Consider the following 27,151-nt stretch of genomic DNA (forward strand, 5'->3'; position numbering starts at 1 on the left):
TTGTGAAAGCTTCAGCCAGCCAGTGTATCTGTACTTACTTTTATCATACTTTAGGGCTAATTTGAAGATTCTATTCTCATACACCCCCATACTTCCTGCACTGAATATCTCAATTCTCTCTGTTTTGGGGCATTTGAAGAGAAGTAGCCAAAGAGCTGTCGTCAGGATATTTGTGAGTGACTCTGTCTAGTCATTCTGCTGTCTGGGGGAAAGCCAATCAGTCTGAAATCCCTCAAGACTTACCTCTTTTCCTGCTTTAGTATGAGTGCTTCCAGTTATTAGCTTTGACCACAGGTCTAGAGACCTGGAGTTCAGTCTTATAGCACCTTGCATGACTTGCCCAGATTGAAAGGATGGCAGTTTCCCTTCTGTCAAAAGGCTGAATTCCTCTTTCTGACTGGGACCACAGTCAAGATAAAGGCTGTATTTACCCACTCATTACTTTTGTGCAGCTGTTCTGAGCATTGCATTTATTGCTCCAGCTGAGTTATTGTGCACCAGAACTTTGTAATCATAGTCCATTATTCCAACCTGATCACCAATAGGGCCAGAGGTCTGGCATTCTGGCCACCAGCGGCTTGTGTATGTTTGTGTGCTCTATCTGTAAAATATTTTATGTCAAAGGCCATCCATGACTGTGCATCAGAAAATACATCTGCCCCCTTGGCTAGTGTCTGGAAGATAAGAGTAGCCCACAAGGAGGTGGAGGATGGCTGTCTTTGATAATGTATGAAACTGAAGAGGAGAGAATTTTCCAGCATCAATCTACTAGACTTCAAAAATGTGTGTGTTTGTAGAATTCACAGAGACTTCTATTATTAGAATGGTGTAATGGTGTATATTCCGCTCATATGCAAAAATTCAAAAGAAGTGGGCTCCATAGTTACCTGCAATTCTATGCTTTTCCTTTGTATTTTTTTTTAATAACAGGGTGAAAAATCTCTATTAGGATGGAAATACACATACTAAGCCACACAGCTTATTTGCTCTACTTGAGGCATTTGTTTATTTTATTTATTTGCCTGTCCTTCACCTGCAGGTCCCAGGATGACCAGAATTTAAAATTCAGTATTAAAAACAGTCAAAACAAATTGCAGTTGAAGGCCTAGGGCGGGTCCTGAAGACACCTCAGGTATGAAAGGCCAGAGTAAAGAGGTGCATCTTCAACATTTGTTGAAACCTGTATAGCGGGGGTCAGCAACTTTTTTCAGCCGTGGGCCAGTCCACCGTCCCTCAGACCATGTGGTGGGCCAGACTATATTTTTTTTTGGGGGGGGGGGAATGAATGTATTCCTATACCCAACAAATAACCCAGAGATGTATTTTAAATAAAAGCACTCATTCTACTCATGTTAAAACACCAGGCAGGCCCCACTAATAACCCAGAGATGCATTTTAAATAAAAGGACACATTCCACTCATGTAAAAGCACGCTGATTCCTGGACCATCCATGGGCCGGATTGAGAAGGCGATTGGACCATATCTGGCCCACGGGCCTTAGGTTGCCTACCCCTGCTGTATAGTGAAGCTGACAGGCGCATCCCTGTACTCAGCTGGTTGACTGACAACCTATGTCAGCCTTCTTCAACCTTGGCCCTCCAGATGTTTTTGGCCTACAACTCCCATGATACCTAGCTAGCAGGACTAGTGTTCAGGGATGATGGGAATTGCAGTCTCAAATCATCTGGAGGGCTGAGGTTGAGGAAGCCTGACCTATGTTTTACATGCAGAAGTTTACAGGGTCAAGCTTTGGCATCTCGTAACTACAAGAATTTGGGGTAGCCAGCCTAGGGATGACATGGCCTAAGACCCTGGATTGCTGACAAAGGCAGCTCCATGTGTTCATGTATGATCTAGCAGGTGTGGCATAGAATGCACTTTGTCATATAAGATACTGGAAGGGGTAGGTGTCCTACCAAAATGCATAATGAATGGGGATTTGGGTTTGAGGCCTGTCTTAGCTCAAGTAAAAGTGAACTGATCTGCATTGCAGGCACAGCTGTAGAGTGAATGGAGATAAATTAATTATTCTCCTTCAAATAGCAAATTCTGCTTTTACAAAAGAAGAAACAGAGTTGGGAGATTGTGTACCCTCACAACAAGTGCTGATGCAATGATCCAAATGGGAAGACCCTGGGAAAAGTTGTTTGTGTTCTGGCGGCAGAAAAATATTCTATGTGATCATTTGTTCATGTGATTTCCACAGATTTATTATGAAACAATTATAGGAAACCATAGGGAAGATCTGCACCGTCATGGGAGGAGCAAAAATATTCTTTCTGATTACTTGCTAATGTATTGTGCATAGATTGATTATGGAACATTTATAGTTGCTTTAAATATTTTGGATTGGGAACAAAATGTGTTAAATAGAGAAAGATACCGGTAACTGGTGATTGTATATTATCTGTTTTAGTTCATTATAAAGAAAATGGAGTAAAATAATAAGGCAGCTTTGACATCTTGCCTCTGTAGAAACCCTCTTTATTAATTCACAATATTTGCCCTCTTTGGTAATATTAGAACACTAATTTCTTTGACGGTGCAGGATTGTTGCAATCCCAATGTGGCAGAAGTCTGTAGAACCAAATTATTTATCATCATCAGTATTTAACCTATCTCTCTTGAATTTCTGTTATTTGAACAGAAATCAGCCGCACCATACTAGAGACATGTACATCACAATTATAGGGGAAATATTAGCTTTCCTGTTTACAGCTGTGGTTTTTACAAATTTGAATCTAACTCATACACCATCTCACAGCGTATTTTCTGTGTTTTATCAGTCAATGCAGGAAAATCCAGTAGGAACTGAAACACATGCTAATTGCATCATAGAGCTGTTGCTCCTGAAAGCCTGGCTCGTATTTTTCAAACAAACACTTACTTTATATTTTATCACGCCACTCTTTATAACAATTCAGGATTCAGTGCCACAAGTGGAAGAAGAGTTAATAACATCCCTGATTCTGCCAGGAGCTTTTAGCTGTTCTCTCTCACCGGCCATGTGCCCCTTCTTAAAAAAACACACACCCTGCAGTACATATGCTTTCTACAGTACCTTACCCGGTAACCAGAGACACATAGCACCTGGCTGGTACATAAAACAAGAGACTCTGCGAAAGTAGGACCTTCCAGTGAAGACAACAGCAAGGCTCTCAGAGATGGGAGACCAAAGGGCTATTTTAGCTGCCAAGGAAGGAGACTTGCCTATGCTGGAGCAGCTGCACATTGATGGTACTCTGGACCAGAACATCACTGACGGCTCGGGAGCAGGCCTGGTGCATCATGCGTCACGAGCAGGCAGGCTGGAGTGCCTCAAGTTCCTGGTACTGCAAGCAAAGCTTCCCGGGAATCAGAGAGCAAACAATGGGGCGACCCCAGCACATGATGCAGCAGCCATGGGCAACTTGGCTGAGCTGAAGTGGCTGATCAAAGATGGAGGCTACAGCATGCAGGTAAGGGGTCTGACAAACAGGGATCTAAACAGCGGGAGCAGCTAGACATTCAATAAGTTTTCCTATCGGGCTCATTTAATTAAGGTAAGTTAGTAATGGCCATTAACGACAATAGGTCTACTCTGAGTAGGAGCAGCATTGAATACTACCCAGTGTTTTGACTGGGGTGGCAGAGAGTGCAGGCACCCCTTCTCTACTAACAACCCTTGCTGGACTACCAACAGCATTTAATTCTTCTTGTCCAAGGGAGACTGTGGTGTTTAGCAAGTCCTCCTTTGTGGTGGGTGTTGTGTTTAAAGTGGGCTTGTTCATTGCCAAAAGTCTGAAGTGAGTTCAGTATATGCTCTCCATGGAGACACACATTAACACACATTATTATTATTATTATTATTATTATTATTATTATTATTAGGCTTACAGCATATAATGATACATAATAAAACATCAAAAATTCAAAACTTCCCGATACATGGCAGCAATTGTATCTCCCGCAGGATATTTGTCACTGAATGCTGGATCACGAAGTGTTGATGGGAAAGGGCAAATTTTGACCCCATGGCAATGTCCCCCAAGTGCAGCTCTTTCCCTACTCCCACATGGAGAAAGCAAGCAAGTGTGCTGGGGACATCATTGGGGTGGAGCATTAACTTGCTCCCTGCCCCTCTTGCCCCAGCTATTTAAAATCAAGCTCCTTGTCTGTATAGCCGACTGAATTATGGTTCTCTCTAACAATGGATTTTTGGGAATTGGCTTTTTGATTAACATGGTGTCATGGGCTTCCACTTCAAGCTGCAGCATATGCTAGCAAAGGATGCAAATGAAAGTATAACACTGCCATAACGGTTAGAAAAGCTGGTGCTTGTCTTTCTAATAATAATTACTGCTTCCAGATGTCACCACGTAGGAACACTGTATTAAAATCCCATTCACTCATCCAAAGAATGCATGGAGGGGGTCAGCAGGGATGTGCCTGAGGGCTGCCTACACTCATTCAGGTGAAGGCATGCCATCAGTGCCACATCCTGTGGACATGACCCCTCTCCCTCTTCTACTTGTTTAATGAACATGTGGGCATAAATGAGTGAAAATAGAGGCAACGGCCAATTCATGTGCATCCGATTGCACATGCATGCATGGCGCCAAACCCGGAAGTGGTCCAAAAACATACCTGGAAGGGGTGGAACGCTTTACACAGGCCCCGCCAATGCGCATGGGGGTCCAGAACGTAACCCCTGCACAAAAGACATGCATTTGTACAGTACTATACTGGCCTTCTTCCATACAAATGATTTACATCGTTTCCAGGCCATATTCACACTAACACTTCCATTTTCCAAATCCTCAGTATACTTTCACTTCTGTTGTATTCTAACGAAATGAATGATGATGAGTGCAGCAGCTTGCTAACGGAGAAACATAAGAAGTTGCCCAAACAGAAACAGATCAATACTGTCCACACAGACTGGGAGTGATTCTTTCAGGCCAGAGGTCTTTCTCAACTCTTCCCAGAGATGACAGGGATTGAACCTGGGACCTTTTGCATGTAAATCCTATAAAGATGCAGGATCTCATCATCCTCCAACACACAGTGCATGGTCTCTGGGCCATGACGCACTATTGTTACTTAATACATTTATATAGTCCATCAATAAATATTCCACCGCATTAAGTTTGGTAAATGGGTATGTGGGCCTGTTTCAACATCCCCCAGAAGAGGCTGTTTCAGGTGGTCTCTGGGTCACAATTACAAAGCAGTCATGAGATGGATGTTAAGGAGTGAGAGTGGGTGGGGAAGAGTTAACCACTACTCCTGAACTGTTTCTTCTCCTCTCCATAGGAGCAAGATGCTTCAGGGGCTTCTCCCCTCCACTTAGCTGCTCGCTTTGGACATCCAGAGGCCATTGAGTGGCTGGTCCAGGCAGGCTTTGACACTGCGATGAAGACAAGGGAAGGTGCCGTGCCAGCTCATTATGCCGCAGCTAAGGGTGATCTCACTTGCCTCAAACTGCTGGTTGCTGCAGACCACAGGTAGGTAAAAGCACAGCATACTGATATTCAGTATAATGCTATTGCAAGGCACTGTTTCCTCACTTGGAGCTGTCACTCAGGTCTGCACTATGCACATGCAATGCATGGGGACATTGTTTTCTGTGTTTGCCCCAGTGCAGTTCTACATTTACCACCTCCTTCTGCCGCATGCAGTGATGTTCTCAAGTCAGAACTTGGAGGCAAAAGTCCAGGTTTCCACTCAGAGGAGGGCTCCCAAGCACAGCAGGGCTGGATAACCACATTTTGAAGTAATACCACACATAGTCATCTAAGGAACAAATGCACGCCAGTACAATCATTGACCAGAGTTGCTGTGCCTGCCTGTGTGGTCTAGAGAACACACACTGTTGATACAAAAATTATTCAGTGAAATGAAATCAGTGTAGCTGACCATGACGGCCACACACCCCTCCTGGGCTATTCATGTGGTCAGGGCTGATGGGAGGTATAGTCCAGCAACCTCTGGGAAGGGCACAAAACTGATGGATTGCATGAAGAAAGTGCTCTGGCAGCTGAGTGTGTTTTTGCATGACTTCTACAATTGCAACTGTGCTTTCTGGTGCTGTTATTGTGCTGTGATCATGGAAGATGCTGCAACCAGGGGAAATGCTTTCCTGGGCAGAGCATACCAGTGTACTTGCTCTTTGTGCTGGACTTTCTTCCTGCAACAGTACACTGGGACAGCTTGTATGGAGGAAAAAGCAGCTCACAGCAACCATTTTCAGAGTTCTGAGAGTACATAGCTAAGTTAGCCTAGCAGCGTAGAGTTTTCCTTAGTGTTTTGTTTCTATACCATAGCATTTCCCAGATGCTCTGTGTTTGTTTGTTGATAGGACAGAAGGCAGGCGCTTAAGATCTTTGCTGAAGTGGATTGTGTTTCCAAAGGCAGACGCCTCATAACCATCTGCCTGAGTGCTTTTAATCTCTTCCCTCATCTACTACAGCGCAGCATCTTTTCCTCCTTCTCTCCCTCCATATATATATATTTTCTCATTCATTCTGCAAAGCCATGCAGAAGCTGTACAGTGCAAGAATGACAGATGTGAAAGATTAGCGATGCAAGTTGTGGGAACATAGGGAGCTGTTTTAAGGTGGTCCTTGTGACAGATTTTTACATAGCATCTGTGTGTGCAAATTTAATATACTTAGATACAAATCTAAACATAATTACTACAAAGTACATAGATACACAATGCATCTCACTGTAGTGGGGAAGACGATGCTTTGTATGGAGACATGTCCCTGCGAGTCTGCTGTCCAGACGCTAGCAGCTGATGGGAAGCATCAAGTCCCTTTCTCCTACTCTCTCTTCTTATGGTTCTTTATCTTGGACCAGGGAATCTTCTCTCCTTGGTCAAGGACACATGGCCACCCTAGTCTTATATCAGGTCAGACTATTTGTCCATTTGGCCCAGTACTGTCTACTCTGTCTACTCTCTAGGATCTCAGGCAAGAGAGGTATTTCCCATCACTTGCTTCTACCTGAGCAACTTCACTACAGATTCCAGAGTTTGACATGGGGACCTTATGCACTCAAGCAGGTGTCTTCTTCTCTTGCCTAAAGCATCCAGAATTCAAGGAAGTCTATCTGGGAGCTCTTTCCATTCCCTTCTTTCAGTGGGATGTGACCCCACTCAGAGAAACAGGTTCCGTCTGAGGGGCATCTGGTTCTTTGTGTTTATCTACCACCTTTCCACAGTGAGCTGTGCCCAGTGCGGCCTACAGCAAACACCCTCTTATTACCATATACAAAACATTGGTTGGTGAAGGTTGGGGGAGAAAACCGTTAACAAAATGTATCACTAAATTCAAAGAAGAGAAAGATCAACAATTCAGCAAACATAAAGTAAATTCAGTATTACAAAAGAAATGATCTAGACTTAAATGCTTAAGTGCAAAGCAATGTGTTCTTGTTATGCTTGAAGCTGTTGCTGCCCTGTCAATGTCTTTCTGATGTGCTTATCGTTTGGGTGGATTTTCCAATATATCTCTGATAGATATTCCCAAAGGGTCAGATTCCTAATTTCCAGAAGGCTGTTGCCCCCTAGAGCCCTTGTGTGTTGTTACAATTCCCTCAAGCTCATCTTTCACACAGAGCCCCCAAAGGCTTGTTATCTGTTAGTATCACTAGACTCCCTCAGCTGTTTACTCTGCTTCCTCTTGGGGAAACATGAGGAGCAAAAATGCTGGGAAAGACAGAGCTAAGGGAGAGGAAAATGTAGAACAACTCATCAAAGCACAGTTGAGGCAGGCTGTGGAGTGCACTAAAGCCATTGGGGTCAATATTTAAGATTGGCTTGTTTGCCCCAAAGGCTGAATACATTGTGAGAAACCTTTTTATACTCACTGTTAGGGATGGAGGAGAAATTAGATAGGCTAGTGTGTGTGTTAAAATGCATGTGTTAGTAAACATGACATACACAAATGCATGCTATTAGAGGAAATTGCTTTGCAAAAATGTGTTGATAGGCAAAATAGCATATAAAGATGTGTAGAAAAGGAGAAATGTGCCCTTGAATGCTGATGAATTTCCACGATGACTTTAAAGAAAAATAAATTCGCAAAATAGTGTGAAATTTTTCAAGAAATGAATTTAAAATTGAAGTGGGGTGGGGAGGAGAAACTAAGAGAAACTGAAATTGACAGAGTCACCTATCTCTACTCTCTCTGTGTGTCTTTTCCCTTTTACAGTAGCAATATATAAGGCTAGGCCCTTAATTAGGCAGAGGGAGGCAACTACCTTAGGCAGTTTATTATAGGCATCATGAAAGAGCAATAGTTTGTTACTTATTTATTATTCTAGTATTTTTTTATTGCTAGGGAGGGGAGAGAGGCTTGTGGGATTTTCTACCTCAGGTGCAAGAATAACATGACAGGCCATGCACCTTGGTTTGTTGGTGGGGCATAGTTGATATTTGCTGCTGTGCCTCAGGCAGCAAAATGTCTTGGGCTGGCCCTGGTACTATGAAATATTGGCTACAGGAGACAGGTCAGAGGGAGGGAAGCTCACTGAGAGGTGATAGGAAGGCTGACCTAGGCCATTATCACATGAAGGGCGTAGATCACTCTAAGCATTTACCACTTTATTGTTGTTGCTGTGGTGGAGAAAGTGGTGAGGAAGCATTTATAATGAAGCATTCTGGCCAAGAGCAATTGTCCTTTGCATTAACAGCTATTGAAGTAAGAGCCACTTTGAAATGGTTTTAAAACCATTGAGAAACCTGGTCTGAACAAAGACCTTGGATTCTTATCTCATTATACATGACAAAGCCATTTTTCACCTTTTCACCCCTCGCTTCTTCCTGTAAGACCTATTGCAGTCGTTAAGAGTCGTCAACAGGCTCATCACAGCTATCTGCCAATCACCCATTCCCACCACCCTTCTGAGTAATACCCCTCCCCACCTTCTCACTATATAGAAGGGTCTGGAAACTTCTGTTTCAGTGTATCTGAAGAAGTGTGCATGCACACAAAAGCTCATACCAAGAACTGACTTAGTTGGTCTTTAAGGTGCTACTGGAAGGAATTTTTTTTGTTTTATAAAATAAACATGGTTGCCCTCTGCTGGTAATGGCAGTGACTGAAGTCCACTATAAAACTGCTTCCAATCAAAAAAAGAACTGCTTCCAATCTGTTTCCTTCACTTCTTGCTTTTAAAGGGTTAAAATGTTTTAGTAAAAAAAAAAGTTTATCTACATGAATCTGAAAACAATTTATTCCACTCTTTTTTTCAAGAAGCTCAGGGCAGCAGACGTGGTTCTCTCCTCTCTTCCCCAGACAACCTAATTTTATTTTCACAATAAACTTGTAGGGTAGGTTTGGTTTAGAAGGAATGACAGGCCCAAAGTCACCTGGTGAGTTTCATGATAGAGTGGAGATACGAACCTGGGTCTCCCTTTTCCAACATTAGCTGTTGCACTGCTCTAGTTCTTTATACACACGAGCGTTTTCACATTTAATTCAATATGCATTTTTTGTGTGCGCCATTTCCCCCGAGATACTAAGTCCTCTTGATTAATCATAGGATTCCAATTTGACAACAATTTTGCATTTTTTTGTCCCAAACCTCTATTTCTGCATTATAATAAAGTTACATTTTTGCTGCTACCCCCACCGTGCTGCAGCTCCTTCTGCTGCTATTTCTGTTATTGCTGCTGCTGTACTATACCTGGTGCCAGGTACATTTCTCAGTGCTTTGGGGCTTTGTTGCATTTGGGAAGTTCTCTTTTTTAATAGAGCTTTTCAATTTTCCAATCCCCCATTTCCATCAGGTGCTCCCCTTTGCTTTCATGTTAGAGTATTTCCCCCAGTGTCTTCAATAAAAGTAAAAGTAAAAGAAAATATTACACAGAAAAAAGAAAATTTAATAGGACTAAAATATCAATTAAGTAGAAGCTAACGCAATTAAAGCAGGCCAAAGACACAAGGTAATTAGTAGAAAAATACAACCGTCTCCCTTCGCTGTGATCAATCCGATGCACGGTCGAAAAGAGGAAGCCCTAGCCTCATGCAAGGAGTTTTAGCATTTCTGGCTGTCAATCAACAAATGGCAACATTAACTTCATCCCAACAACAAGGGAAGCCCCAATCGCATCAGTGGCCAACGAACAATTAGCCCGCCCCCAACTTTGGAGTGTCCTGGCGGCCCCCACCGCAACACGTGCTCTCCATGAAGGAGAACACACTTACCCCTGAAAAACGTCAAAATACAGGGAAAGTTCTGCTATAAGACATCTGGCTCCTCAAGCTCTGCCTTTCAAATACAGCCTTCAGCCTTGCTCTCAGATGCCCTCATCACCTGGGCTTTTGGCTTGTCACCTTTGACCTGGCAGAGAATCTGTGCCTCTGACAGCTTCATGATATATATAAATTCCATGTGTCACTCTGGGAATGTGCCTATGTACATGCAAAAATACATTAAGTAAGGAACTATGTAAGTATCACACAGAGGGAATGAATTCCCAACCCCCATCCCTTCTAATATTGGCATAATTCCTCTCCTCCAACAGTTGCGTGAACAAGCAAACTCAGAGTGGAGCTACCCCGCTGTATCTTGCGTGCCAGGAGGGTCACCTGCACATCGTCCAGTTCCTGGTGAAGGACTGTGAGGCTGATGTGCACCTGAGAGCACATGATGGCATGACAGTGCTCCACGCAGCTGCCTGTAGTGGTCATTACGCTGTTGTCGTCTGGCTGGTAAACCTGTACTTTTATATTTTAGGTAGCAAGTGTCGTTTCTCGACATGAATATGAATATGTTCCTCTGGATAACTGTGCGACTGAAGGCCCCTTCATAATTCCTTTTTATTGCACATTCATGATGTTTTCTGTTCCTTATGTTATTGGGACAGTCACACACAATCCCACTTTTCTCCTTTTCTTTAAAAAAATATATTCATTGATACTTGTCCAAAGATATACAAAAATTCATACCCATTGTGAACTATCTTTTTATAATGAAATAATATAAAAAAGAACAGAGGCAGAAAGAGTATAAGAAAGAAAAGGAAGAGAGAGAGAGAAGAAAGATAAAAGACTTCTGATTCTCTGTTCTGCAGCTAAATATAGTATTCACTGATTAACGTCCAACCAGTCTGTCTTCCGTAAACCAGTATTTTTTTCAATCTTCAAATCCAGATAAGCAAGAAACATTTACATTTTAGCAATGGGAGTATATTATTTGAATCAACCATGACATCATTTTGTCCACTATAGATTGTTCTGCAGTCATATGCCAGCCATGGAGCTCAATATTCCTTTTTTATCATTCATGTTCTTAAATGCTGCATTGTTAACTAATTTGATTGCCACTCATATCTTTAATAATCAGAAACTTCCAGAATACAGAGGTCTGCCACCAAAAGGTTTAATTGCCCTTGTACATCCTTCTGTATTTAATACAAAAGGTATGCAGTCTTAGTTTCATTAATTTCTAACACCCCTCATGTCAGGCACAATTCTGTGGTATGTATGGCATGCAGTGTATATAGAAAACAAATTGCAGAAATGGAGGGTGCTTCCACGCTATTTATCTGTTTGCAAATTCCCTCTGCTTTCTGTGCTAAAGTACCCAAGGCAGCTGTATAAATAGGTGAATGAAAAAACAACAGCTCATCTTAAAAAAAAAACATTTGGCTTTGACTCCTATGTAACCCTCCTTTCCCCCCCTCCATGTAGGTTACCTTCACTGATCTCGGCCTCACAGCTCAGGATGCAGAAGGAGCCACTGCACTCCATTTTGCTGCCAGAGAGGGACACACTGCAATTGTTGACAGACTCCTCCTTATGGGAGCTAACGTGGTGCTGGACCATTGGGGAGGAACCCCCCTCCACGATGCAGCTGAGAATGGGCATCTCGAGGTATTTGGTGATACCATGTAGGGAGGGAAATGATCAGAACTCAATTGATGGCACAGCCGTACTCACACGGTGTGTTCAGCCATGGTTGATCATGACGTGTGCATGCCATCACTCCCCTCTCCTATGTGGCTGACAGGAGGATTTGAAATAATAATAATAATAGTAAAAAGACCTGGAACTGCGTTCTGGTGCGTTCCACCAGAAAAAAAGCATTGCTTTCCCCGGACATTTACTCTCCCCCCCCTCCACCTGCCTCCCAGGAAACCATCCGTGTGGTTACTTAACAGATTCAGAGTAGCCCACTCTTGGCTGTTTAAACAATCAGCTCATGCATCTTGTGTTTGTGTCAATCCAGCATCCATAGTGTTTAAACAGCGTAGGGAGGATTTTTTAAATGGAAGCACAAAATGAACAAATGATGGAGTTCAGTGGGAATGGATTTTTAAGCAATGTCAGCCTACCTTCTTCAGTTGATGCAAAAAGCTTACCTTGAATAATTATTGATTTATTTGACTATTCTTTGACTGGCAAAAAAAAATAATGAAGAAAAAGCCCCAGTTGCATTCATGATTCCCTTATTTGCTATAAATTGGTTGTACTGATTAGGGTGATGGTGGTTGTTTATGCATTTATTTGCAGTGCTGTCAAACCCTGATCTCCCACCAAATAGATCCAGGCATCCATGACAGGGATGGTTACACTGCGCGAGACCTGGCAGAATACAATGGACACAGGCAGTGTGCATGTTACCTACAGGAAGCAGAGAAGCTGGTAATCTAAACATTATATTTTGATCATGTACAAGTCTTAGTGTTCATGTGAGTCACTGGAGACAGAGGCTTCTGTACTGTTTGCCCGGTGAGCTGGATATGTCACCACAAGGCAGAAGACCACCACACGAGAAAGGTAAATTATCCAGGCTTCCACAATATTATGTATCCCTTGTTAAAAATCAAAGCAGAAACCTTCTCAAAACATTACTCTAAAAAAAATGAGCACTGTGAACATTTTCAGCTCATGGTCATTGAAAGCTGACTTCCATGAGTCATTAACATGCAGCAGATCAGTGGACAAGCCAGGGCAGATGTTCCTGATGTTCTAGCTTGCTAGGAACAAGAGGGTTTGTTTCTTTTCTTTGTTGCCTGGTGCAGTTTTCCGGTCCACTTGTTGAGTGGTGTTCTGAGCTACAAGCACTCATTGAAGCAGGTGGGCAGTGGAGGGGTGGGGAAATGGAGTATCCTGAATGAAGGTATAGCTGGTCGGCTGGCTGGAACACTGAGCAGGAGCAGTGTTGCTATGTAATTTTGCATAGCAGGCTCTGCTTGTTAGATATATTAGTCACTGGGTGACTAATTAGTCACTGAGCCTGTCCCCTCTGAATCCTTAGATCTGTTTGCCTCATACCCATTCAACCCACATAAATTTATCGCCCTATCTCACCAATCGCCGTGTGCCAGACAAATATTAGGAAGTTATGTCATTGGGCTTCCACAGTCTCCGCTCTGAAACAAGTGGTTGGCTCCCTTCTGCAGCCCTGATGGAATTCATTCTGTGCTCCTCTTGCCTTTGCAGCTATTTTTGGCATGCTGTTGAGCAGAGTGGAAAATTTCCACCTATTTATGTCCCTAGCACGGGGCAACAAGTGGGCAAGCATGTTGAAGAGCCTCCTGGATTCCTCTGCCAGTGTGAGGACATGGATACTAGACAGCAATTAGCCAGCATCTGATGGTGAGATAAGAAGGGTCTGAAGGAGGAGCTCAGAGGCTGCTGAGTGAGAGCCTTCAGTGGGGCAGCGGCAAGTTTCCACGGCTGAGGCTCTTCAGCAGCAAGAGAGAAGCACCATGGGGCATCGGAATGGCACTGTGGCTAACTTGAGAAGCTGGCTCTGAAATCCTAATCAAGCTCTTAGGTTTCACCGAACAAAGCATAGTAAATCCTTGCCACAGCCTGAGATTTGGAATGGGAACTTTTGAAACCAGAACCTCTTCCCATCACTCAGTTTGCCATTAAAATATTAATGGGGGGAAAAAATCTCTCCAGAACACTCTTTGGCGATGACTAATTAACTCAGTGCTGACGCCCACATGTGGGTCGGGGTTCTGGAGACACAAGGGCCTGTGGACCTCTCTTGCTCAAGCCTTATGGGCTGAGGGAGGGGTAAAGACTAAAACAACTTCAGTCACGGATGAGCACAGTCAGTTCTGTTCATGCTGTAATTCATAGGCGGCGACTCCTAGAGGCCGAGGCAGTTTTGGGGGCCCCCGTGTATTTTTTGAGGGGGCCCAGCTCCTCATGTTTGGAGGAGCCCCTTTGTTCCTCCTTTTGCACAAGCAATGACTAAGCCAGGAAGTCCCAAACTAACCATAGTTTCTTATTGTCCAGGAAACAATGTTTACCATCTCTGGAACATAAGATTCTGCTTTGTTCCAAAGCGGGTAAACCATAGTTTGTATAAAATGGAAATATATGGTTCATTACACATTTCCTCATTTAATTGCAAGCAGAGACTGAAGGCTCAGGCAAGAGACTTGTGCATCTCTTGGGTTAATAAACTAAGATATCATCATTGAAATACTGTTGCCAAATGTGCTAAATGTAAATATAGGTATGGAAGTACTTTCAAATTTCAATCTTCTCCATTTCTAGATTTTCCAATCTTAGTTCAATTCTCCACACTTCTGGATTTTTCTATGTTATTTCTACTACAGTGGTACCTCGGTTTAAGAACAGTCCTGTTTACAAACGATTCAGTTTACAAACTCTGCAAAACTGGAAATAGTATCCTGGTTTGTGAACTTTACCTTGGTCTAAGAACCAAGGAGTGCCTGGCATGCTCTGGTCCATGGGGTCACGAAGAGTCGGACATGACTAAACGACTAAACTACAACAAAGAACGGAATCTGAACAGTGGAAGGACACTTGCGGCAGGAGGGAAAATGCACCTTGGTTTAAGACCGTTTCGGTTTAAGAACGGACTTCCGGAACAGATTAAGTTCGTAAACCGAGGTACCACTGTAATATATTCATTTTCAATGCACGTGCTTTCTGAAAATATAAAGGTAAAGGTAAAGGTACCCCTGCCCATACGGGCCAGTCTTGACAGACTCTGGGGTTGTGCGCCCATCTCACTCAAGAGGCCAGGGGCCAGCGCTGTCCGGAGACACTTCCGGGTCACGTGGCCAGTGTGACAAAGCTGCATCTGGCGAGCCAGAGCCGCACACGGAAACGCCGTTTACCTTCCCGCTGGTAAGCGGTCCCTATTTATCTACTTGCACCCGGAGGTGCTTTCGAACTGCTAGGTTGGCAGGCGCTGGGACCGAGCAGCAGGAGCGCACCCCGCCGCAGGGATTCGAACCGCCGACCTTTCGATCAGCAAGTCCTAGGCGCTGAGGCTTTAACCCACAGCGCCACCTGCGTCCCACTTCTGAAAATATACATTTTTCTAAACATTGGTTGGAGGACTATATCACAAAATTTGGATAATTGTGAATTTTGAAGGATTGCTGTGTTTCTGTTCTCATATTGTTTCAGAAAGTGAGAATCTGATAAATTTGATTTCAAATATGAACTGAACCATATTTCTCCTCCATCCCTTATGTGTACATAGCCAAAGTCGCATAATGTATAGAGTGTGTTAGGATGAAATTAACTATATTTCCCCACCAGCTGTGAGCATAAGATGGTGCCTGGCTAAGAGGCCGTTGGGTTTTTATGTGGTAGACATTTGCTGGTGTTCTGTTCTCTGCCTGTAATTAGCACCACTGTACATAGTTGCCTATGCTGAGAGAGGCTTTGTTCACTAACATCCTTGGTTAGAATTACATGTCCTTCTCAGCACCTTTGACACACATACTTTGATCCAATTTCCTCCTTGCTAGCACAACCTTTGTTCCTTCATGGGCCCGTTACTTCTTGCATTTGTGCAATGTCTTACAGTAAATGTTAGGGGAAACCTTTTGGGAGGCAGCTGCAAGAGGAGCGAAGTGTGCCAGCTCCTCTGTGACATCCTTAAGAATGCCTCCTTCTGGAGAAGCCATCTTTCTCAGCCATGCTCAGAGCTGGAAGGTTAACCCAAAGCACGCTCTTTATCAAATGGCCATCAAATTGTTACTGTTTTAATTTAGTGTTAATGTGACATTTTGCATTTTTACATTCCCCAAGAGTTTGAGATGGGCTTAACGCTAGCAGTAAAATTGGATTAATAGATCAAATGTTTAGGAAACGGAGAGAAGCATTATTTTGGAGTAACACATGAAAACTTCATCCACTTGAAAACTGCTAGCTGGATGGGGGCAGTAATTATCTCCCTGAACTCTGCAAATAGCTCTGAGTTCATTAGTCTCATAGTTCATTATTTTATTCTAGCCCCGTACTTAAATTACACTTTTGTAATCTATCACTGCCAATCCATTATATCCATATATAATGTATGGAGGCTGATCTGATGAGAGAAGTTATTCATGTAAAGACCATACCACACAGGACATGGGCATTCCATGGTCAGATCTCTCAACTTTTAAAAAAAAGTCATCGAGAGGGCTCCCATTTTGAACCAAGCGATGATGAAGAAGAAGAAGGGAAGTTTAGCCCCTTTCTCTCTCTCCTATTCTTCTGAAATAACTACTCTGAACCTGCCATTAGCTCTGCAGCTTTAAAAAAACCAGGCATGATATAAGTGCTCCTCTCACCCAACTGCACAGTTTATAGCAGCTTTGGGCTGGGGGGGTAGCAATGTAAATGTACAAAATAGCATGAGGGGAAAGAAAAATCAAATACTCTCTCCACAGTGCTGCTGCTGTGATCAAAATTGCAGTGCTGTGTGACTCCTTTAAGGTTTATTTGCCTTTTTAACAAAAGTCATCACATGATTTATCTTAAGGCTTTGCAGAGGAATATGGGAGAATTCAGGAACTCATTTTCCTCAGGATGCCTGCGGAAACTGGAACAATTCAGGCAGCCTCTGGGTCTAAATATTTTCTTGACCCTGCTGACCTCTAGGGCTGGCTACCACAGACAGCCGGGTTCAGTTTGTGTGTTGGCTCCACTAAACCCAGCTGAGCACTCTCTTTCCATACAAAACTTATTCATTTTAGAAAATGAATGGAAAAGGAAGAAGGGCGCAGGCAGTTCAGTCTCCTGGTTACAGCTAGAGGTTCTAGACCCCTTGGGCTGCTTTGCCAGTTGCCACCTGATGCCCAGCCTTCAAATATTAATGCAATGCTAATTGTGACTCCCTGACCTCCACCCTTTCTCCTGCTGGCATTTGCCACACAATGCAGTTTCTGGCTGCCTCTAGACCGAGTGGGTTCTCCAGTTTCTCCTCCTTTTAAGAGTAGTTATTAATATTCCCTGGTTTGTTATGAAATTCTGATCTCCCTAAGGGCTGGATCTAATCTGAGCAGCGTTTGTTCATCTTTTCCCTTCCGTTCCATATGGACCCCACAAAGGACAGGAGGTGAATAACTGGTATGTACATCTTTGGAGCAGTTCCATAAATTTCTGCCTGTCATTTCTGCCTGGTGGATAATATGGGGGCCCCCTGGTGGCAGAGAAGAATTCAGGGCAGGGCGACCAGTTATGCCACACTGGGCTGCAGGGCATCACAACTATGACTTAGTGAATTCAGAAGAACGGAAGGGGGGCATGTCAGATTTTGGGCTCACACAGGGCACAGGAAATTTGAAAGACCAAAGTTGACCCCTGCTGGTTGTGGTAGAGTTGGGGGTTAGCACTTTGGGTGATGGTGTAACAATCTAAAATCTAGCCTTTGGGTGTCAGTTCAAGAAATACAGAACAAACCTACAGCATGTTGATGTCTTGAACTCCAGCTGTGCTGTGCAATTTTTTGTCTTCGACTGATTTTCTGAAATGCAGTGTCGCTGATGGAATGTTTCAATATCGGAACACATGTTTCTGTTGATTTAGCTGAACATATCACTAATTTAATTCTAATGGCTTTTAATTCTTTTTATTCTAATGCCTTTAGAATTAAAGGCACACTTGTTTATATTTTTAAGAATTAAAAGTACTAGTGTTTTAGTGTAACAAGTAGAAATAGCATATTATCTCTCACCTCTTTTAGTGCCTTTATATTGAGGTCCTGGTGATATGCAAATATATGCCAGTCAAATGAATCAATTGGTTGTTAAAAGGCAGAATATTATCAACTAAGCACTTTTGCTGGCGTAGTGTAATGGTTAGAGTGCTGCATTAGGACTTGGGAGACTAGGGTTCGAATCCTCACTTGGCCATGAAGCTCACTGGGTGACCTTGGGCCCATCACTCTCTCTCGGCCTAACCTACCTCACAGGGTTGTTGTGAGAATAAAAATGGAGGGGGAAATAAATGTGTATGCCATCTTGAGCTCTTTGGAGAAAAGGTGGAATATAAATGTAATAATAATAATAATGTAATATTTTTTAATTGGATGACAGCCCTTATGTTAACTAAATGCATAAGTCTAATGCTAATACCAAGCTGTGTGGACTGCAAACAGCAGAAAGTACAATTAAGCGCAAATTTAGTGAATGACAGTATGGTAGACTGAATGATAGGATGCCAGCTAGCTTGTAGGCAGGAGCGCATCTTAGATGCAGTATGGGATCAGGTCGTAAAGCCAATATATAACTTTCTATCTTAGTTTCTTTAACTGTATGGTTACTGCTTTGCATTTTTCTATCACGCCATGTAACTGAGTCCTTCAGCCCTATGCTTTGCAATTCCTTTCAATGTTTATTCTTTTTCTTCTCATGACTTGTGCTATTGTGCTCTTATTCAGAAAGCTGTGCACCCCATATTGTTCACTACCACCCCGCCGTACAGCAATGTTTTTCCTCAGGATCATACAGAGCTACAAGGGAGTACTATGTGATGATTTGTTCTGCTATCCTCTACAATTCTTGATGCTCCGATTGACTAGAAGGGGAAACGGCAACACAGCCATGCAAATGTGCAAGAAGTTTTTGTATTTAGAACCTCCTGGATGCTTTCCATGGGGCTGATGTACTGATTCCTCTCTTATTATCTATAGTCCACAATGGATAACCAGACAAACCTCACTGTACATAGGCATGCACTTAGAAGCTTGTGCGAGAACTAGTGATCTAGGCCTAGACATGAACCTGCTCATATGCAGTGTTCAACATTTTGAGGCCCTGCTCCATGTTCTGCCAACTTTGGAGGGGTGCTTGGTGGGGGCACAGGAACAGGCCTCTTGGTACTGGCACCCAAATTGTGGGACTCCTTCCCGAAAAAGGGTTTGGTTGCCTCCTCTTTTGAGCCTTGCAAGGGTGGCAAAGACTCTTTGATTCTACCATGCCTTTAAGCTGCTTGAACTTCCAAACATATTGCTCTGCTTTCCTTTGATCCACATCAGTGAGGCCAAGGAGTGGGTCTTGTCCTCTGAGCACCCCAGGACCTCCATACACACTGCCTGGGCTTGCACCCTGGAGGGGTCACTTTGGTGCTGCTAACACAGAAAAATCAATATGGGCGGCAGAGTTACCAATCTCTCACCCCTGGGGGCACACTCCATTGTCTCTCGAGACAGATGGATGCCAACAACAGAACAAACCAGGCCAGAGACAGAAAAAACGCTTTTAGTTTTCAAAGGTTACATCTCTAATCTTCCCTTGTGTATTTTTAGATCCAGCAGCCAATGAGACCTCTTCAATCAGATGTAAGTGCTGCATCAAATATGCAGAAAAAAGATACTAATAGCGCTCTTCATAGAGCACCTGGTGAGTAACGCCACCCAATTAACTTTCCTGTGAAAAATATAAAAACTGAGCATCCCTGAAATTCAGTAGAGTAGATTCTTTCACATGTTAAGTGACCTCAAAGCATTCATATAAAGCTTGAAACTTGACCTTCATAATAGGAGAACCTGCCTTTTACAGGGTTCCCAGTTGTGCAGAAAGAGCCTATGTGTATGCAGGAACCTCATTAGACCTTTTAAAAAAACATGGGGGTTGGTTGTGGAGACAGAGTGTTAGATATGTTCTCTGAACACCTGCAAAAGGCTAATGTGGAGGGGATGCTGTGGGAAAGCCAGTCAGTTTATGCCACAAAGCAGACTGTTTCTTCTCGCAATTTGGGATAGGAGTGACTGTGCATACCTACATCAGTATCCCATTTGCCACAGAGATGTTAGAGGAGGGGTTATTTATTTATAAGATTTCTTACCCACCCTCCACCATAAGTTCCCAGGGCAGGTTACAACTATAGAATATCCAATTATAAAATCAATGATAAAACACATAAAAATGGAGCAGAACAGTAGAAATTCAACAAGAGGTGGGTCTCACAAAAAAAGGTGAGACCTTAACTGTCAGAGGCCAGGGTAAAGATGTGTATATTAGTAACCACTTCAAGTACACATGTATATATGAATAAACTCATGATCATCATCATCTCCAGCATGTGGCAAAAGCTCTACAATAAAGTGGCCAAAATGGTCTCCTCTGGATCTTGCTCAACTACATCTCTCATCATCCCCGACCATGCTGGGTGGCTCTGATGGGAGGTGGAGTCCATTCCAGAGATAAAAAAAACTTTGTTTGCTTGTGATTGAGAGTGTCCTTGAGAAAGATTAGTTTAAAACACATTGGATGAGATATAATAAGATATACTGGATATCTCAAATAGCAACTTTCCGTGGAAGGTGGTTTCAATCATATCAAGGGATGGACGATCCCCTGCAGTAACTCCTTTGCTCTTTAAAAACAACAGCGTGAGAGATCTTGTTAACAGATCTCCCACATCATGTCTAGTTTGCCCTTCATATTATGGGGGTAGGCAGGCGTAATTGTGCAATGTTCCTTTGTTTACGTCCTTTGCTGGCATGACAAATACTGTTGTGTGGATGTCTACATAATTTGGAAGGAAATTAACCTGTTCTCAATGGTGCAGAACAGAAATGCCTTAAGCTTATCAGTGGTCAATTCAATCTTCTAGCTCTCAGTGTGGATTTTGGTGCATCACTGTAGGATTACACTATGTTTGTCTTTCTTCCAGCTTCAATGTCGTTCAACATGGTGAAACCCACTGAATCAAACAAATCACTGATACCCGAGCTGAAGATCAATAAATCTCTGCAGAAGGCGAGAATCACCACACTGTTCTCAAGCTCTGTATGTTGTATGATAATCTACACCTCTTTGTCTCTCATCTGTTTTGTATTTGTAATCCCCACGATCTCTCCTGCGGTTCTCTAATGCCTTTTTTTTTTTAACTTTTCTTTCTCTTTTCCTGCTAGATTTAGCCATTTGGCTGACCTGCCTCCAAACACATCCTTTCAGAAGGGTTAAAAATAACCCACAAATGGAGATATATAGCTTTATGTTCCACAACAGGGACAGGGAACCTGTTGACCCTCTGGATTTAGGTGGACTACAACTCCCATCGGCTGACTGAGGCCGATGGGAATTGGAGTCCAGCAACATCTGGAGGGCCACAGGTTTTCCAGCTTTGCTGTAGGTAGCCCTTCTAATAACTTTGGGCTTCCTGCCATAATGTTTTGAGGATCAATTGTGGTAGATTCATGAGCATCTGTTCTTTTTAAAACTCCTTAAAAGTCGCTAACAAGTTAGGTGTCCTCCACGCAGGGTGAGAAGAGAGAGACACCAGATGCTGCAGTACCAGGCAACCTGCTCTCAATGCTGGATGAGCTAGGAACATCGGACATTGATGCCTTGGTGCCTACTCATGATGAGCAAGGTTGTTCAATTCCAGAGTGGAAGCGGCAAGTGATGGTGAGGAAATTACAGGCGCAGCTGGCATCCGAAGAAGGGATGGGCAGGAAGGTACTGTATTGAGCCAATAGAAGGAAACCGTGTCACTGTGCTGTCTTACCCGATTCACACGCTGGCCTCCATTTTTATTGCAATTAGGTTGCCCTAAGAGCAGACGGGCAAATAATATACACATTGTCTATGTTTTGTAAATGTGCTCTGCTAAGATCTAGGAAATTTGGATTTCAAAGTAATTCCCAGCATTTCCTTTTGCATGACTCTGTTGCTCCTGGATCAGTAAATAACCAGACAAGACAGTGAATGTAAATTTGGGATCAAATAGGCCACAACTTTATAGATTACAGATGTGAATGGTTTGGTCTGAAGGCACATAAGGCCACCACCATGCTTAGCAGGGTTGGGCCTGGTCAGTTCCTAGATGGGGAATTGTCCAGGAACAACATGTAGTATTGACATCAGGTATACACCTTCACTGTACTCTTTTTGGTGCCTGCTGTTTAGACAAGCCTACACAGATATGTAGAATGCTGATATGTATTTTAATCTGTTTTTATCACTGAATTTTTTTTTGAATATTTTAAATAGCTGTTTTTAACTGCTTTTACACATATTTTATTGCTTTATTTCTTTTTTAATAATAATAATAATAATAATAATAATAATAATAATAATAATAATAATATAGTTTTTGTAAACCACTCTGAGGTGGGGTTTTTTGGAATAGTCAAGCAGTATTTAAATTTTATGCAATGAATAACTAAAATAAATAAATACGTTGCCTTGGATTCCATGATAGACAAAAGGCAGGTCACAAGAGTAAGTAAGTAAGTAATAAGAAAGTAAGAAAGTAAGTAGTAAGTACATCTATATTCAATCACTCAGGCAGGTGGCTTACTTTACAGTTGTATATCCAAGGCATAAGTGTAGCTGATGGTAAATAGTTCTGTGACAAGATGAAATTCTTTGTTCTGACTGAGGCCAGGACTTGATGATCTGTTCCAGCCCTATATATGAATCTGTGATGTGCTCATCTGACTCTTCATTTTTGGCAGGCTGGGGAAAGGGGCCTAAAGGGATGTCTTTGAATTTAACTGATGGCAGTCTTTCTTTCTTCCCTGCTTCCCCCACCCATCTAGAACAAGGAAAATTGCACACTGGAGATGGATGACTGGCAATATTCTCAGTCTTACAATGCCATCCTGGGCCCTTTTGGGGAATTGCTCACCGAAGATGACCTGCTGTACTTAGAGAAGCAGATTGAGAAACTGCAGATGAAGAAGAAATGCCAGGAGTATGAGAGTGAGCTAGGACGCCTGACAGAGGAGCTGCAGACTGTTCTCCCTGCTCCCGTCGTCAATATCACAGTCAACCGTCAGTTTCTGCAGCAGGGCTCAGAGGATGGCAGCCAGGAGCTCCCTGCCTGGTGCAGTCATGTGTCTGGACTGGTAAAAAGCATGTCCATGCTGCTCACCAATGTCAATGGCATGAAAAAAGCAGCTAATGAGAAGCTAGCTCTAAGGGATTCCCATAAGTCAAGCAAAACCAAGTGTATTTCAGGTGGCACTGTCAAGAGAGAAATCCTGGAGTGTGGCGTCTCTGTTAGGAATCTGAGGGGAAATTTTGAAAAGCAGGATCTTTGGAGACAAGACAAAGCTTTTGAGCAGCGAGGGTTGAATGCCATGCCCTGGGAACAAGGGACAGCCAAGGAGTCATCCCCTCAAATGTTTCTAGGTACCTGTAAAAACAAGAAGCAATTGGTTTGTGAGGAACATGAGTTTGGAGACATGGAGAATGCCAGTGATTCTGGCATCAGCTGTGAGGGAGCCTCCTCTGTGAGTGGTTCTTGCGTCTCAACAGCAGAGTCTAGCAACCTCCGAAAAGAGCGCATTGTGCTTCTTTTTCTCAGTCACTGGAAGAAATCTGCCTATACGCCTTCCTTGAAACTCATGGCCAGGAGGACTCTTGACACCCAGCTGCCTGGAAAAATGGGACTGGTAGACGTGATGGCAGAGCTCAAGAAACAGCAGCCTCCAATGCAGAAGCCCTTGGTGGAAATGAACAAGCTTGGCCATTTAGTTCAACAGAGATACGCTATCAAGAATCTGATCAGTCACTGGAAAGACATCATCTCCCTTGTACCATCTCGACAGATCAGGCGCCTCAATCACCGGCATGCAATCTACTCTCCAGAACAATTCCTGCCATATGTCAATGGTGAGCCTATTAATTACAGTAGCTTAACTCTTGACCTGTTTATGCTCGGCTATTTCCACATCCTAGAGCTGGACCTCTCTCCAGAAGAACGTAAGGCTAGGCATCTCCTTTGCTTCGAAGTTTTTGACCACTTGGGTGAGCATCGGTGGGAAACAGTGCGGGCCTTCCACAAAGCAGTGATTGATGAGATTGCTGCAGGCAAAAGAAGCTGGAAAGACAGTTTTGAGGATATTAAGAAACAATTTTTTGGTAATAACAAGGACCCAACTGTGAACATGGAAATCAAAAGATCACCAGTGGAAACAAATCTGAAACCAGTACCCAAAACAAGAGTCCCAAGCCTCTCTCTGGAGGAGGGAGACTCTGCCCCTGGAAAATGCTTTGAACTAGACACCTTTAGCAATGATGAGATCTGCAGGTATATAAACAGGAGTTTTGCATTCTGGAAAGAAAAAGAAGCAGAGATCTTTAGCTTAGAGGGATGAGGATCTTTACATTAACAGTCTTCATTTGTGAATAGGTGTCTATAAGATTCAGAGTGCACAGAGTGGCCTGTCAGCACTATGACATGGAATAGACAGACATCGACTGTTCATTTTGCAAATGGCTACAAACGCCTGCAAGATTAATTTGCAAAGGGGTAAAGGACAAGTGATACAGATGAAGGGTCAAGCCTTCACTTCCTCTCCGTTGCTTCTTCCCTTTAAAAAAAGGAGCAAGAAGTGTCAGTGCTTCATTACATATGGCTTCCCTTGACACAAGCACCCTGAAAAGGGCAAAAAGACTATGCCCACTCTAATGTCAATGCAAGGTGTGGTTTTTTGGTGTGTTTTTTAAATAAACATAATGGAGAACAGAATGAAAAAAGTGAAAAGCTTCCCTCCCATCTTCCATCCTGAGCAAAGCTGACAGGGCTTAGGAAGTGACGGGTTCTCTGCCATGAAATATTCACCTTGGGATTGCTTAGTTTGTATTCAGTGTGTCTTTCTAAGAGTTCAAAAAGAGATAATGAGTTTTCCAGATATTTCCATTATATCTATATTTATAAGTTACAAACAGTGTATCAGCAAAATGATCCAACTTGGAAAGGCCCCCAAGCCTGTTTCTTTCGCTGTTTCTCTTCTCACATCTTCAGAGGACTCACCAGAGATATATCAACTGCTGTTATCCACTCTGGGCATGCATTTGAGTCTCTTTGGCAGCCGCTGCAATTAGTCATTTACTGCTGAACCAGAAATGCACAGGTTTCATGTTCTGCTACTTGCTTACTAGGCTTCATGGACTTAAAACACCTGAATGGATGTCCAAGTATAAATAATTTCATTTTGTAACTGTACATACATTTTCTATTTTAAATTAGGTTGCATGTTTAATAAAAACATTTCTCTCAGTAGAAACAAAAGGTATTTCCATCAAATTATTACTTAGAGAAATCGCTAGGTTGTGTGTGTTCTTAAAAAAAGATCAGAAATAATGCAGGGGTTTTTTTACTTGAGAATCTCCATCTAGAAACACAAAACTAGTGTCCGTTTCTTACAGAAGGAAATACAATGGGCTTGTTTAGGGACTGCATGAAACCACTCATAATATACATTCAATAATGATGGCAATGAGGTATTGCCTGCCCTTCATTCTTAAGGCCCCAGGGCAGGTTAGAACAATTTAAAATACAACACTAGAAATGGTTTTAAAATGTACAATTTAAAATTTAAAATTATGAAATGTAGGGAACAAATTTTCTGTGCTTATCACTGCAGTAACAGTTGCTAAGGAAGAGACTGCTAAGGAAGAGACTGATCCAGTGTGCTGGGAATGAGCAAATAGAAAAGATCTTGGGTGCACGAAGCATCAGTCAGGCTGAGTCACCACGGAACCTCCATACATTTCCTTTTGCCTTCCCTTTGCCACAGTCAGACCCTTAATTTATGACGTGATGTGGGACAGTAAAAGTAGCTCACTCTTTACTGTAGGTGGAAATGCTACCCTCTGTAACTGTTGCCCTGGTTTATTTGTGGACATTCTTGGGAAAGCAGCAGGGCACTACATAGGCAACCCACTGCAAGCTCTAGTATAAGCTCACTGGACTATATTTAGCAGCCAACAGTGTGATTGGCAGAAAGCTTTACAGAATGAGTGAGTGTTTTAATCACCGTCACTGAATAAATGCAGGGATGAGGGACCTTTCTTTACATTGCTATCCTTTTGTACAGTTTCTAATTAAATAACAGGGCATGTGTTGAATCTATTTCTGGCAGTCCATGGCTCATAAGCTACCCCTCCGCTCCTCCTGAATTTTGCACTTTAGACTATTAGTTCAAAAAGGCACACATCTATAGTGCATTGGTCAGAACCATCGCACATTCTCATGTGCTTTTGCATTTCTCCCAGCCTGCCAAACAGGTGTGTGTGTGTGTGTGTGTGTGTGTCTGTCTGTCTGTCTGTGTCTGTGTCTGTGTCTGAATGTGTGAATGGCCTCACCCTACACTGGCTCTGGCCCCTCTTACTGGAATGCAGACCCTTTCAGGGGTCCAAAGAGGCCCAAATCATTTCCAGATTTTGAAGCCTCTAGCAGCAGCAATGGCGGCGATGACGACAGCAACACATGACAACAAACGAAAACAATATAAGGCACGAAAAAGAGTGAGTGGTTTATATAATCATACATTTTGAAAGCGCATGTTTGTAACCCAACCTTGTGCCATCTAAACCAATATATTTTTTCTTTTCTTTTCTTTTGACATTCTTAACTCTTAACTATGACTATGTATCCGCTAACAAAAGAATTATATCTTTTGCAAAACTGAATCTCCTGTTTGCTTTAATTTGCAGCTTTAAGTGAGGCAGTTTGTCACATTTTGATCCAATGCACACAAAAACAAGTTGTGAAACTTACCAGATGCCAAAAGAACCCCAGCAAGTGTCTAAATCTGAGGTCCCTTTGAACATGAGGCCCAGGCCCAGTGCCCCCCTGCCCCAATTGGCCCTGAGGGCATGCAGCTCTCACCCACTGCTGCTGCTGGCCTCAGAGATAAAAAGATTGCCCCAGCCCCCCCCCCCCAGTCTGATTAGCTAACGTGTGTCTGTCAGCCTGCCCCCAACAACTAACTATGGTTGTCTGAGGCCATGGTTTTAAGTTGGTTTAGCTCCTTTTAACGGTGGTTTGCTGTTACACCTAAAACCAGAATCCTGGCTTAATCCTAATTTGCTGAGTCATTCCATCCCTGCTGCCCACCTGGCTACAGGGGCACAAGTAATGAAAATGCCCCTGCTGGTCCTTTCTGGTCCCTCCTTTTTCCCACCCACTTCCTCCTCACTGA

At 42.9% G+C, this 27,151-nt stretch overlaps 1 protein-coding gene across 1 annotated transcript; it reads left to right on the plus strand.

Annotated features, from left to right (window-relative positions):
- The first annotated feature begins 44 nt into the window (after window positions 1–44).
- Window positions 45–25,236, plus strand: ESPNL (espin like). Its single transcript, XM_083741801.1, has 9 exons — window positions 45–3,459; window positions 5,297–5,487; window positions 10,518–10,704; window positions 11,686–11,868; window positions 12,508–12,639; window positions 19,514–19,607; window positions 20,884–20,999; window positions 21,474–21,671; window positions 22,757–25,236. Exons 1-9 carry the CDS (start codon window positions 3,166–3,168, stop codon window positions 24,317–24,319), a joined length of 2,958 nt encoding a protein of 985 aa, XP_083597927.1. The 5' UTR covers window positions 45–3,165; the 3' UTR covers window positions 24,320–25,236.
- The last annotated feature ends 1,915 nt before the right edge of the window (window positions 25,237–27,151 follow it).

Source organism: Podarcis gaigeae (assembly GCF_964106915.1).
Source record: "Podarcis gaigeae genome assembly, chromosome: 5".
NCBI classification, from domain to species: domain Eukaryota; kingdom Metazoa; phylum Chordata; class Lepidosauria; order Squamata; family Lacertidae; genus Podarcis; species Podarcis gaigeae.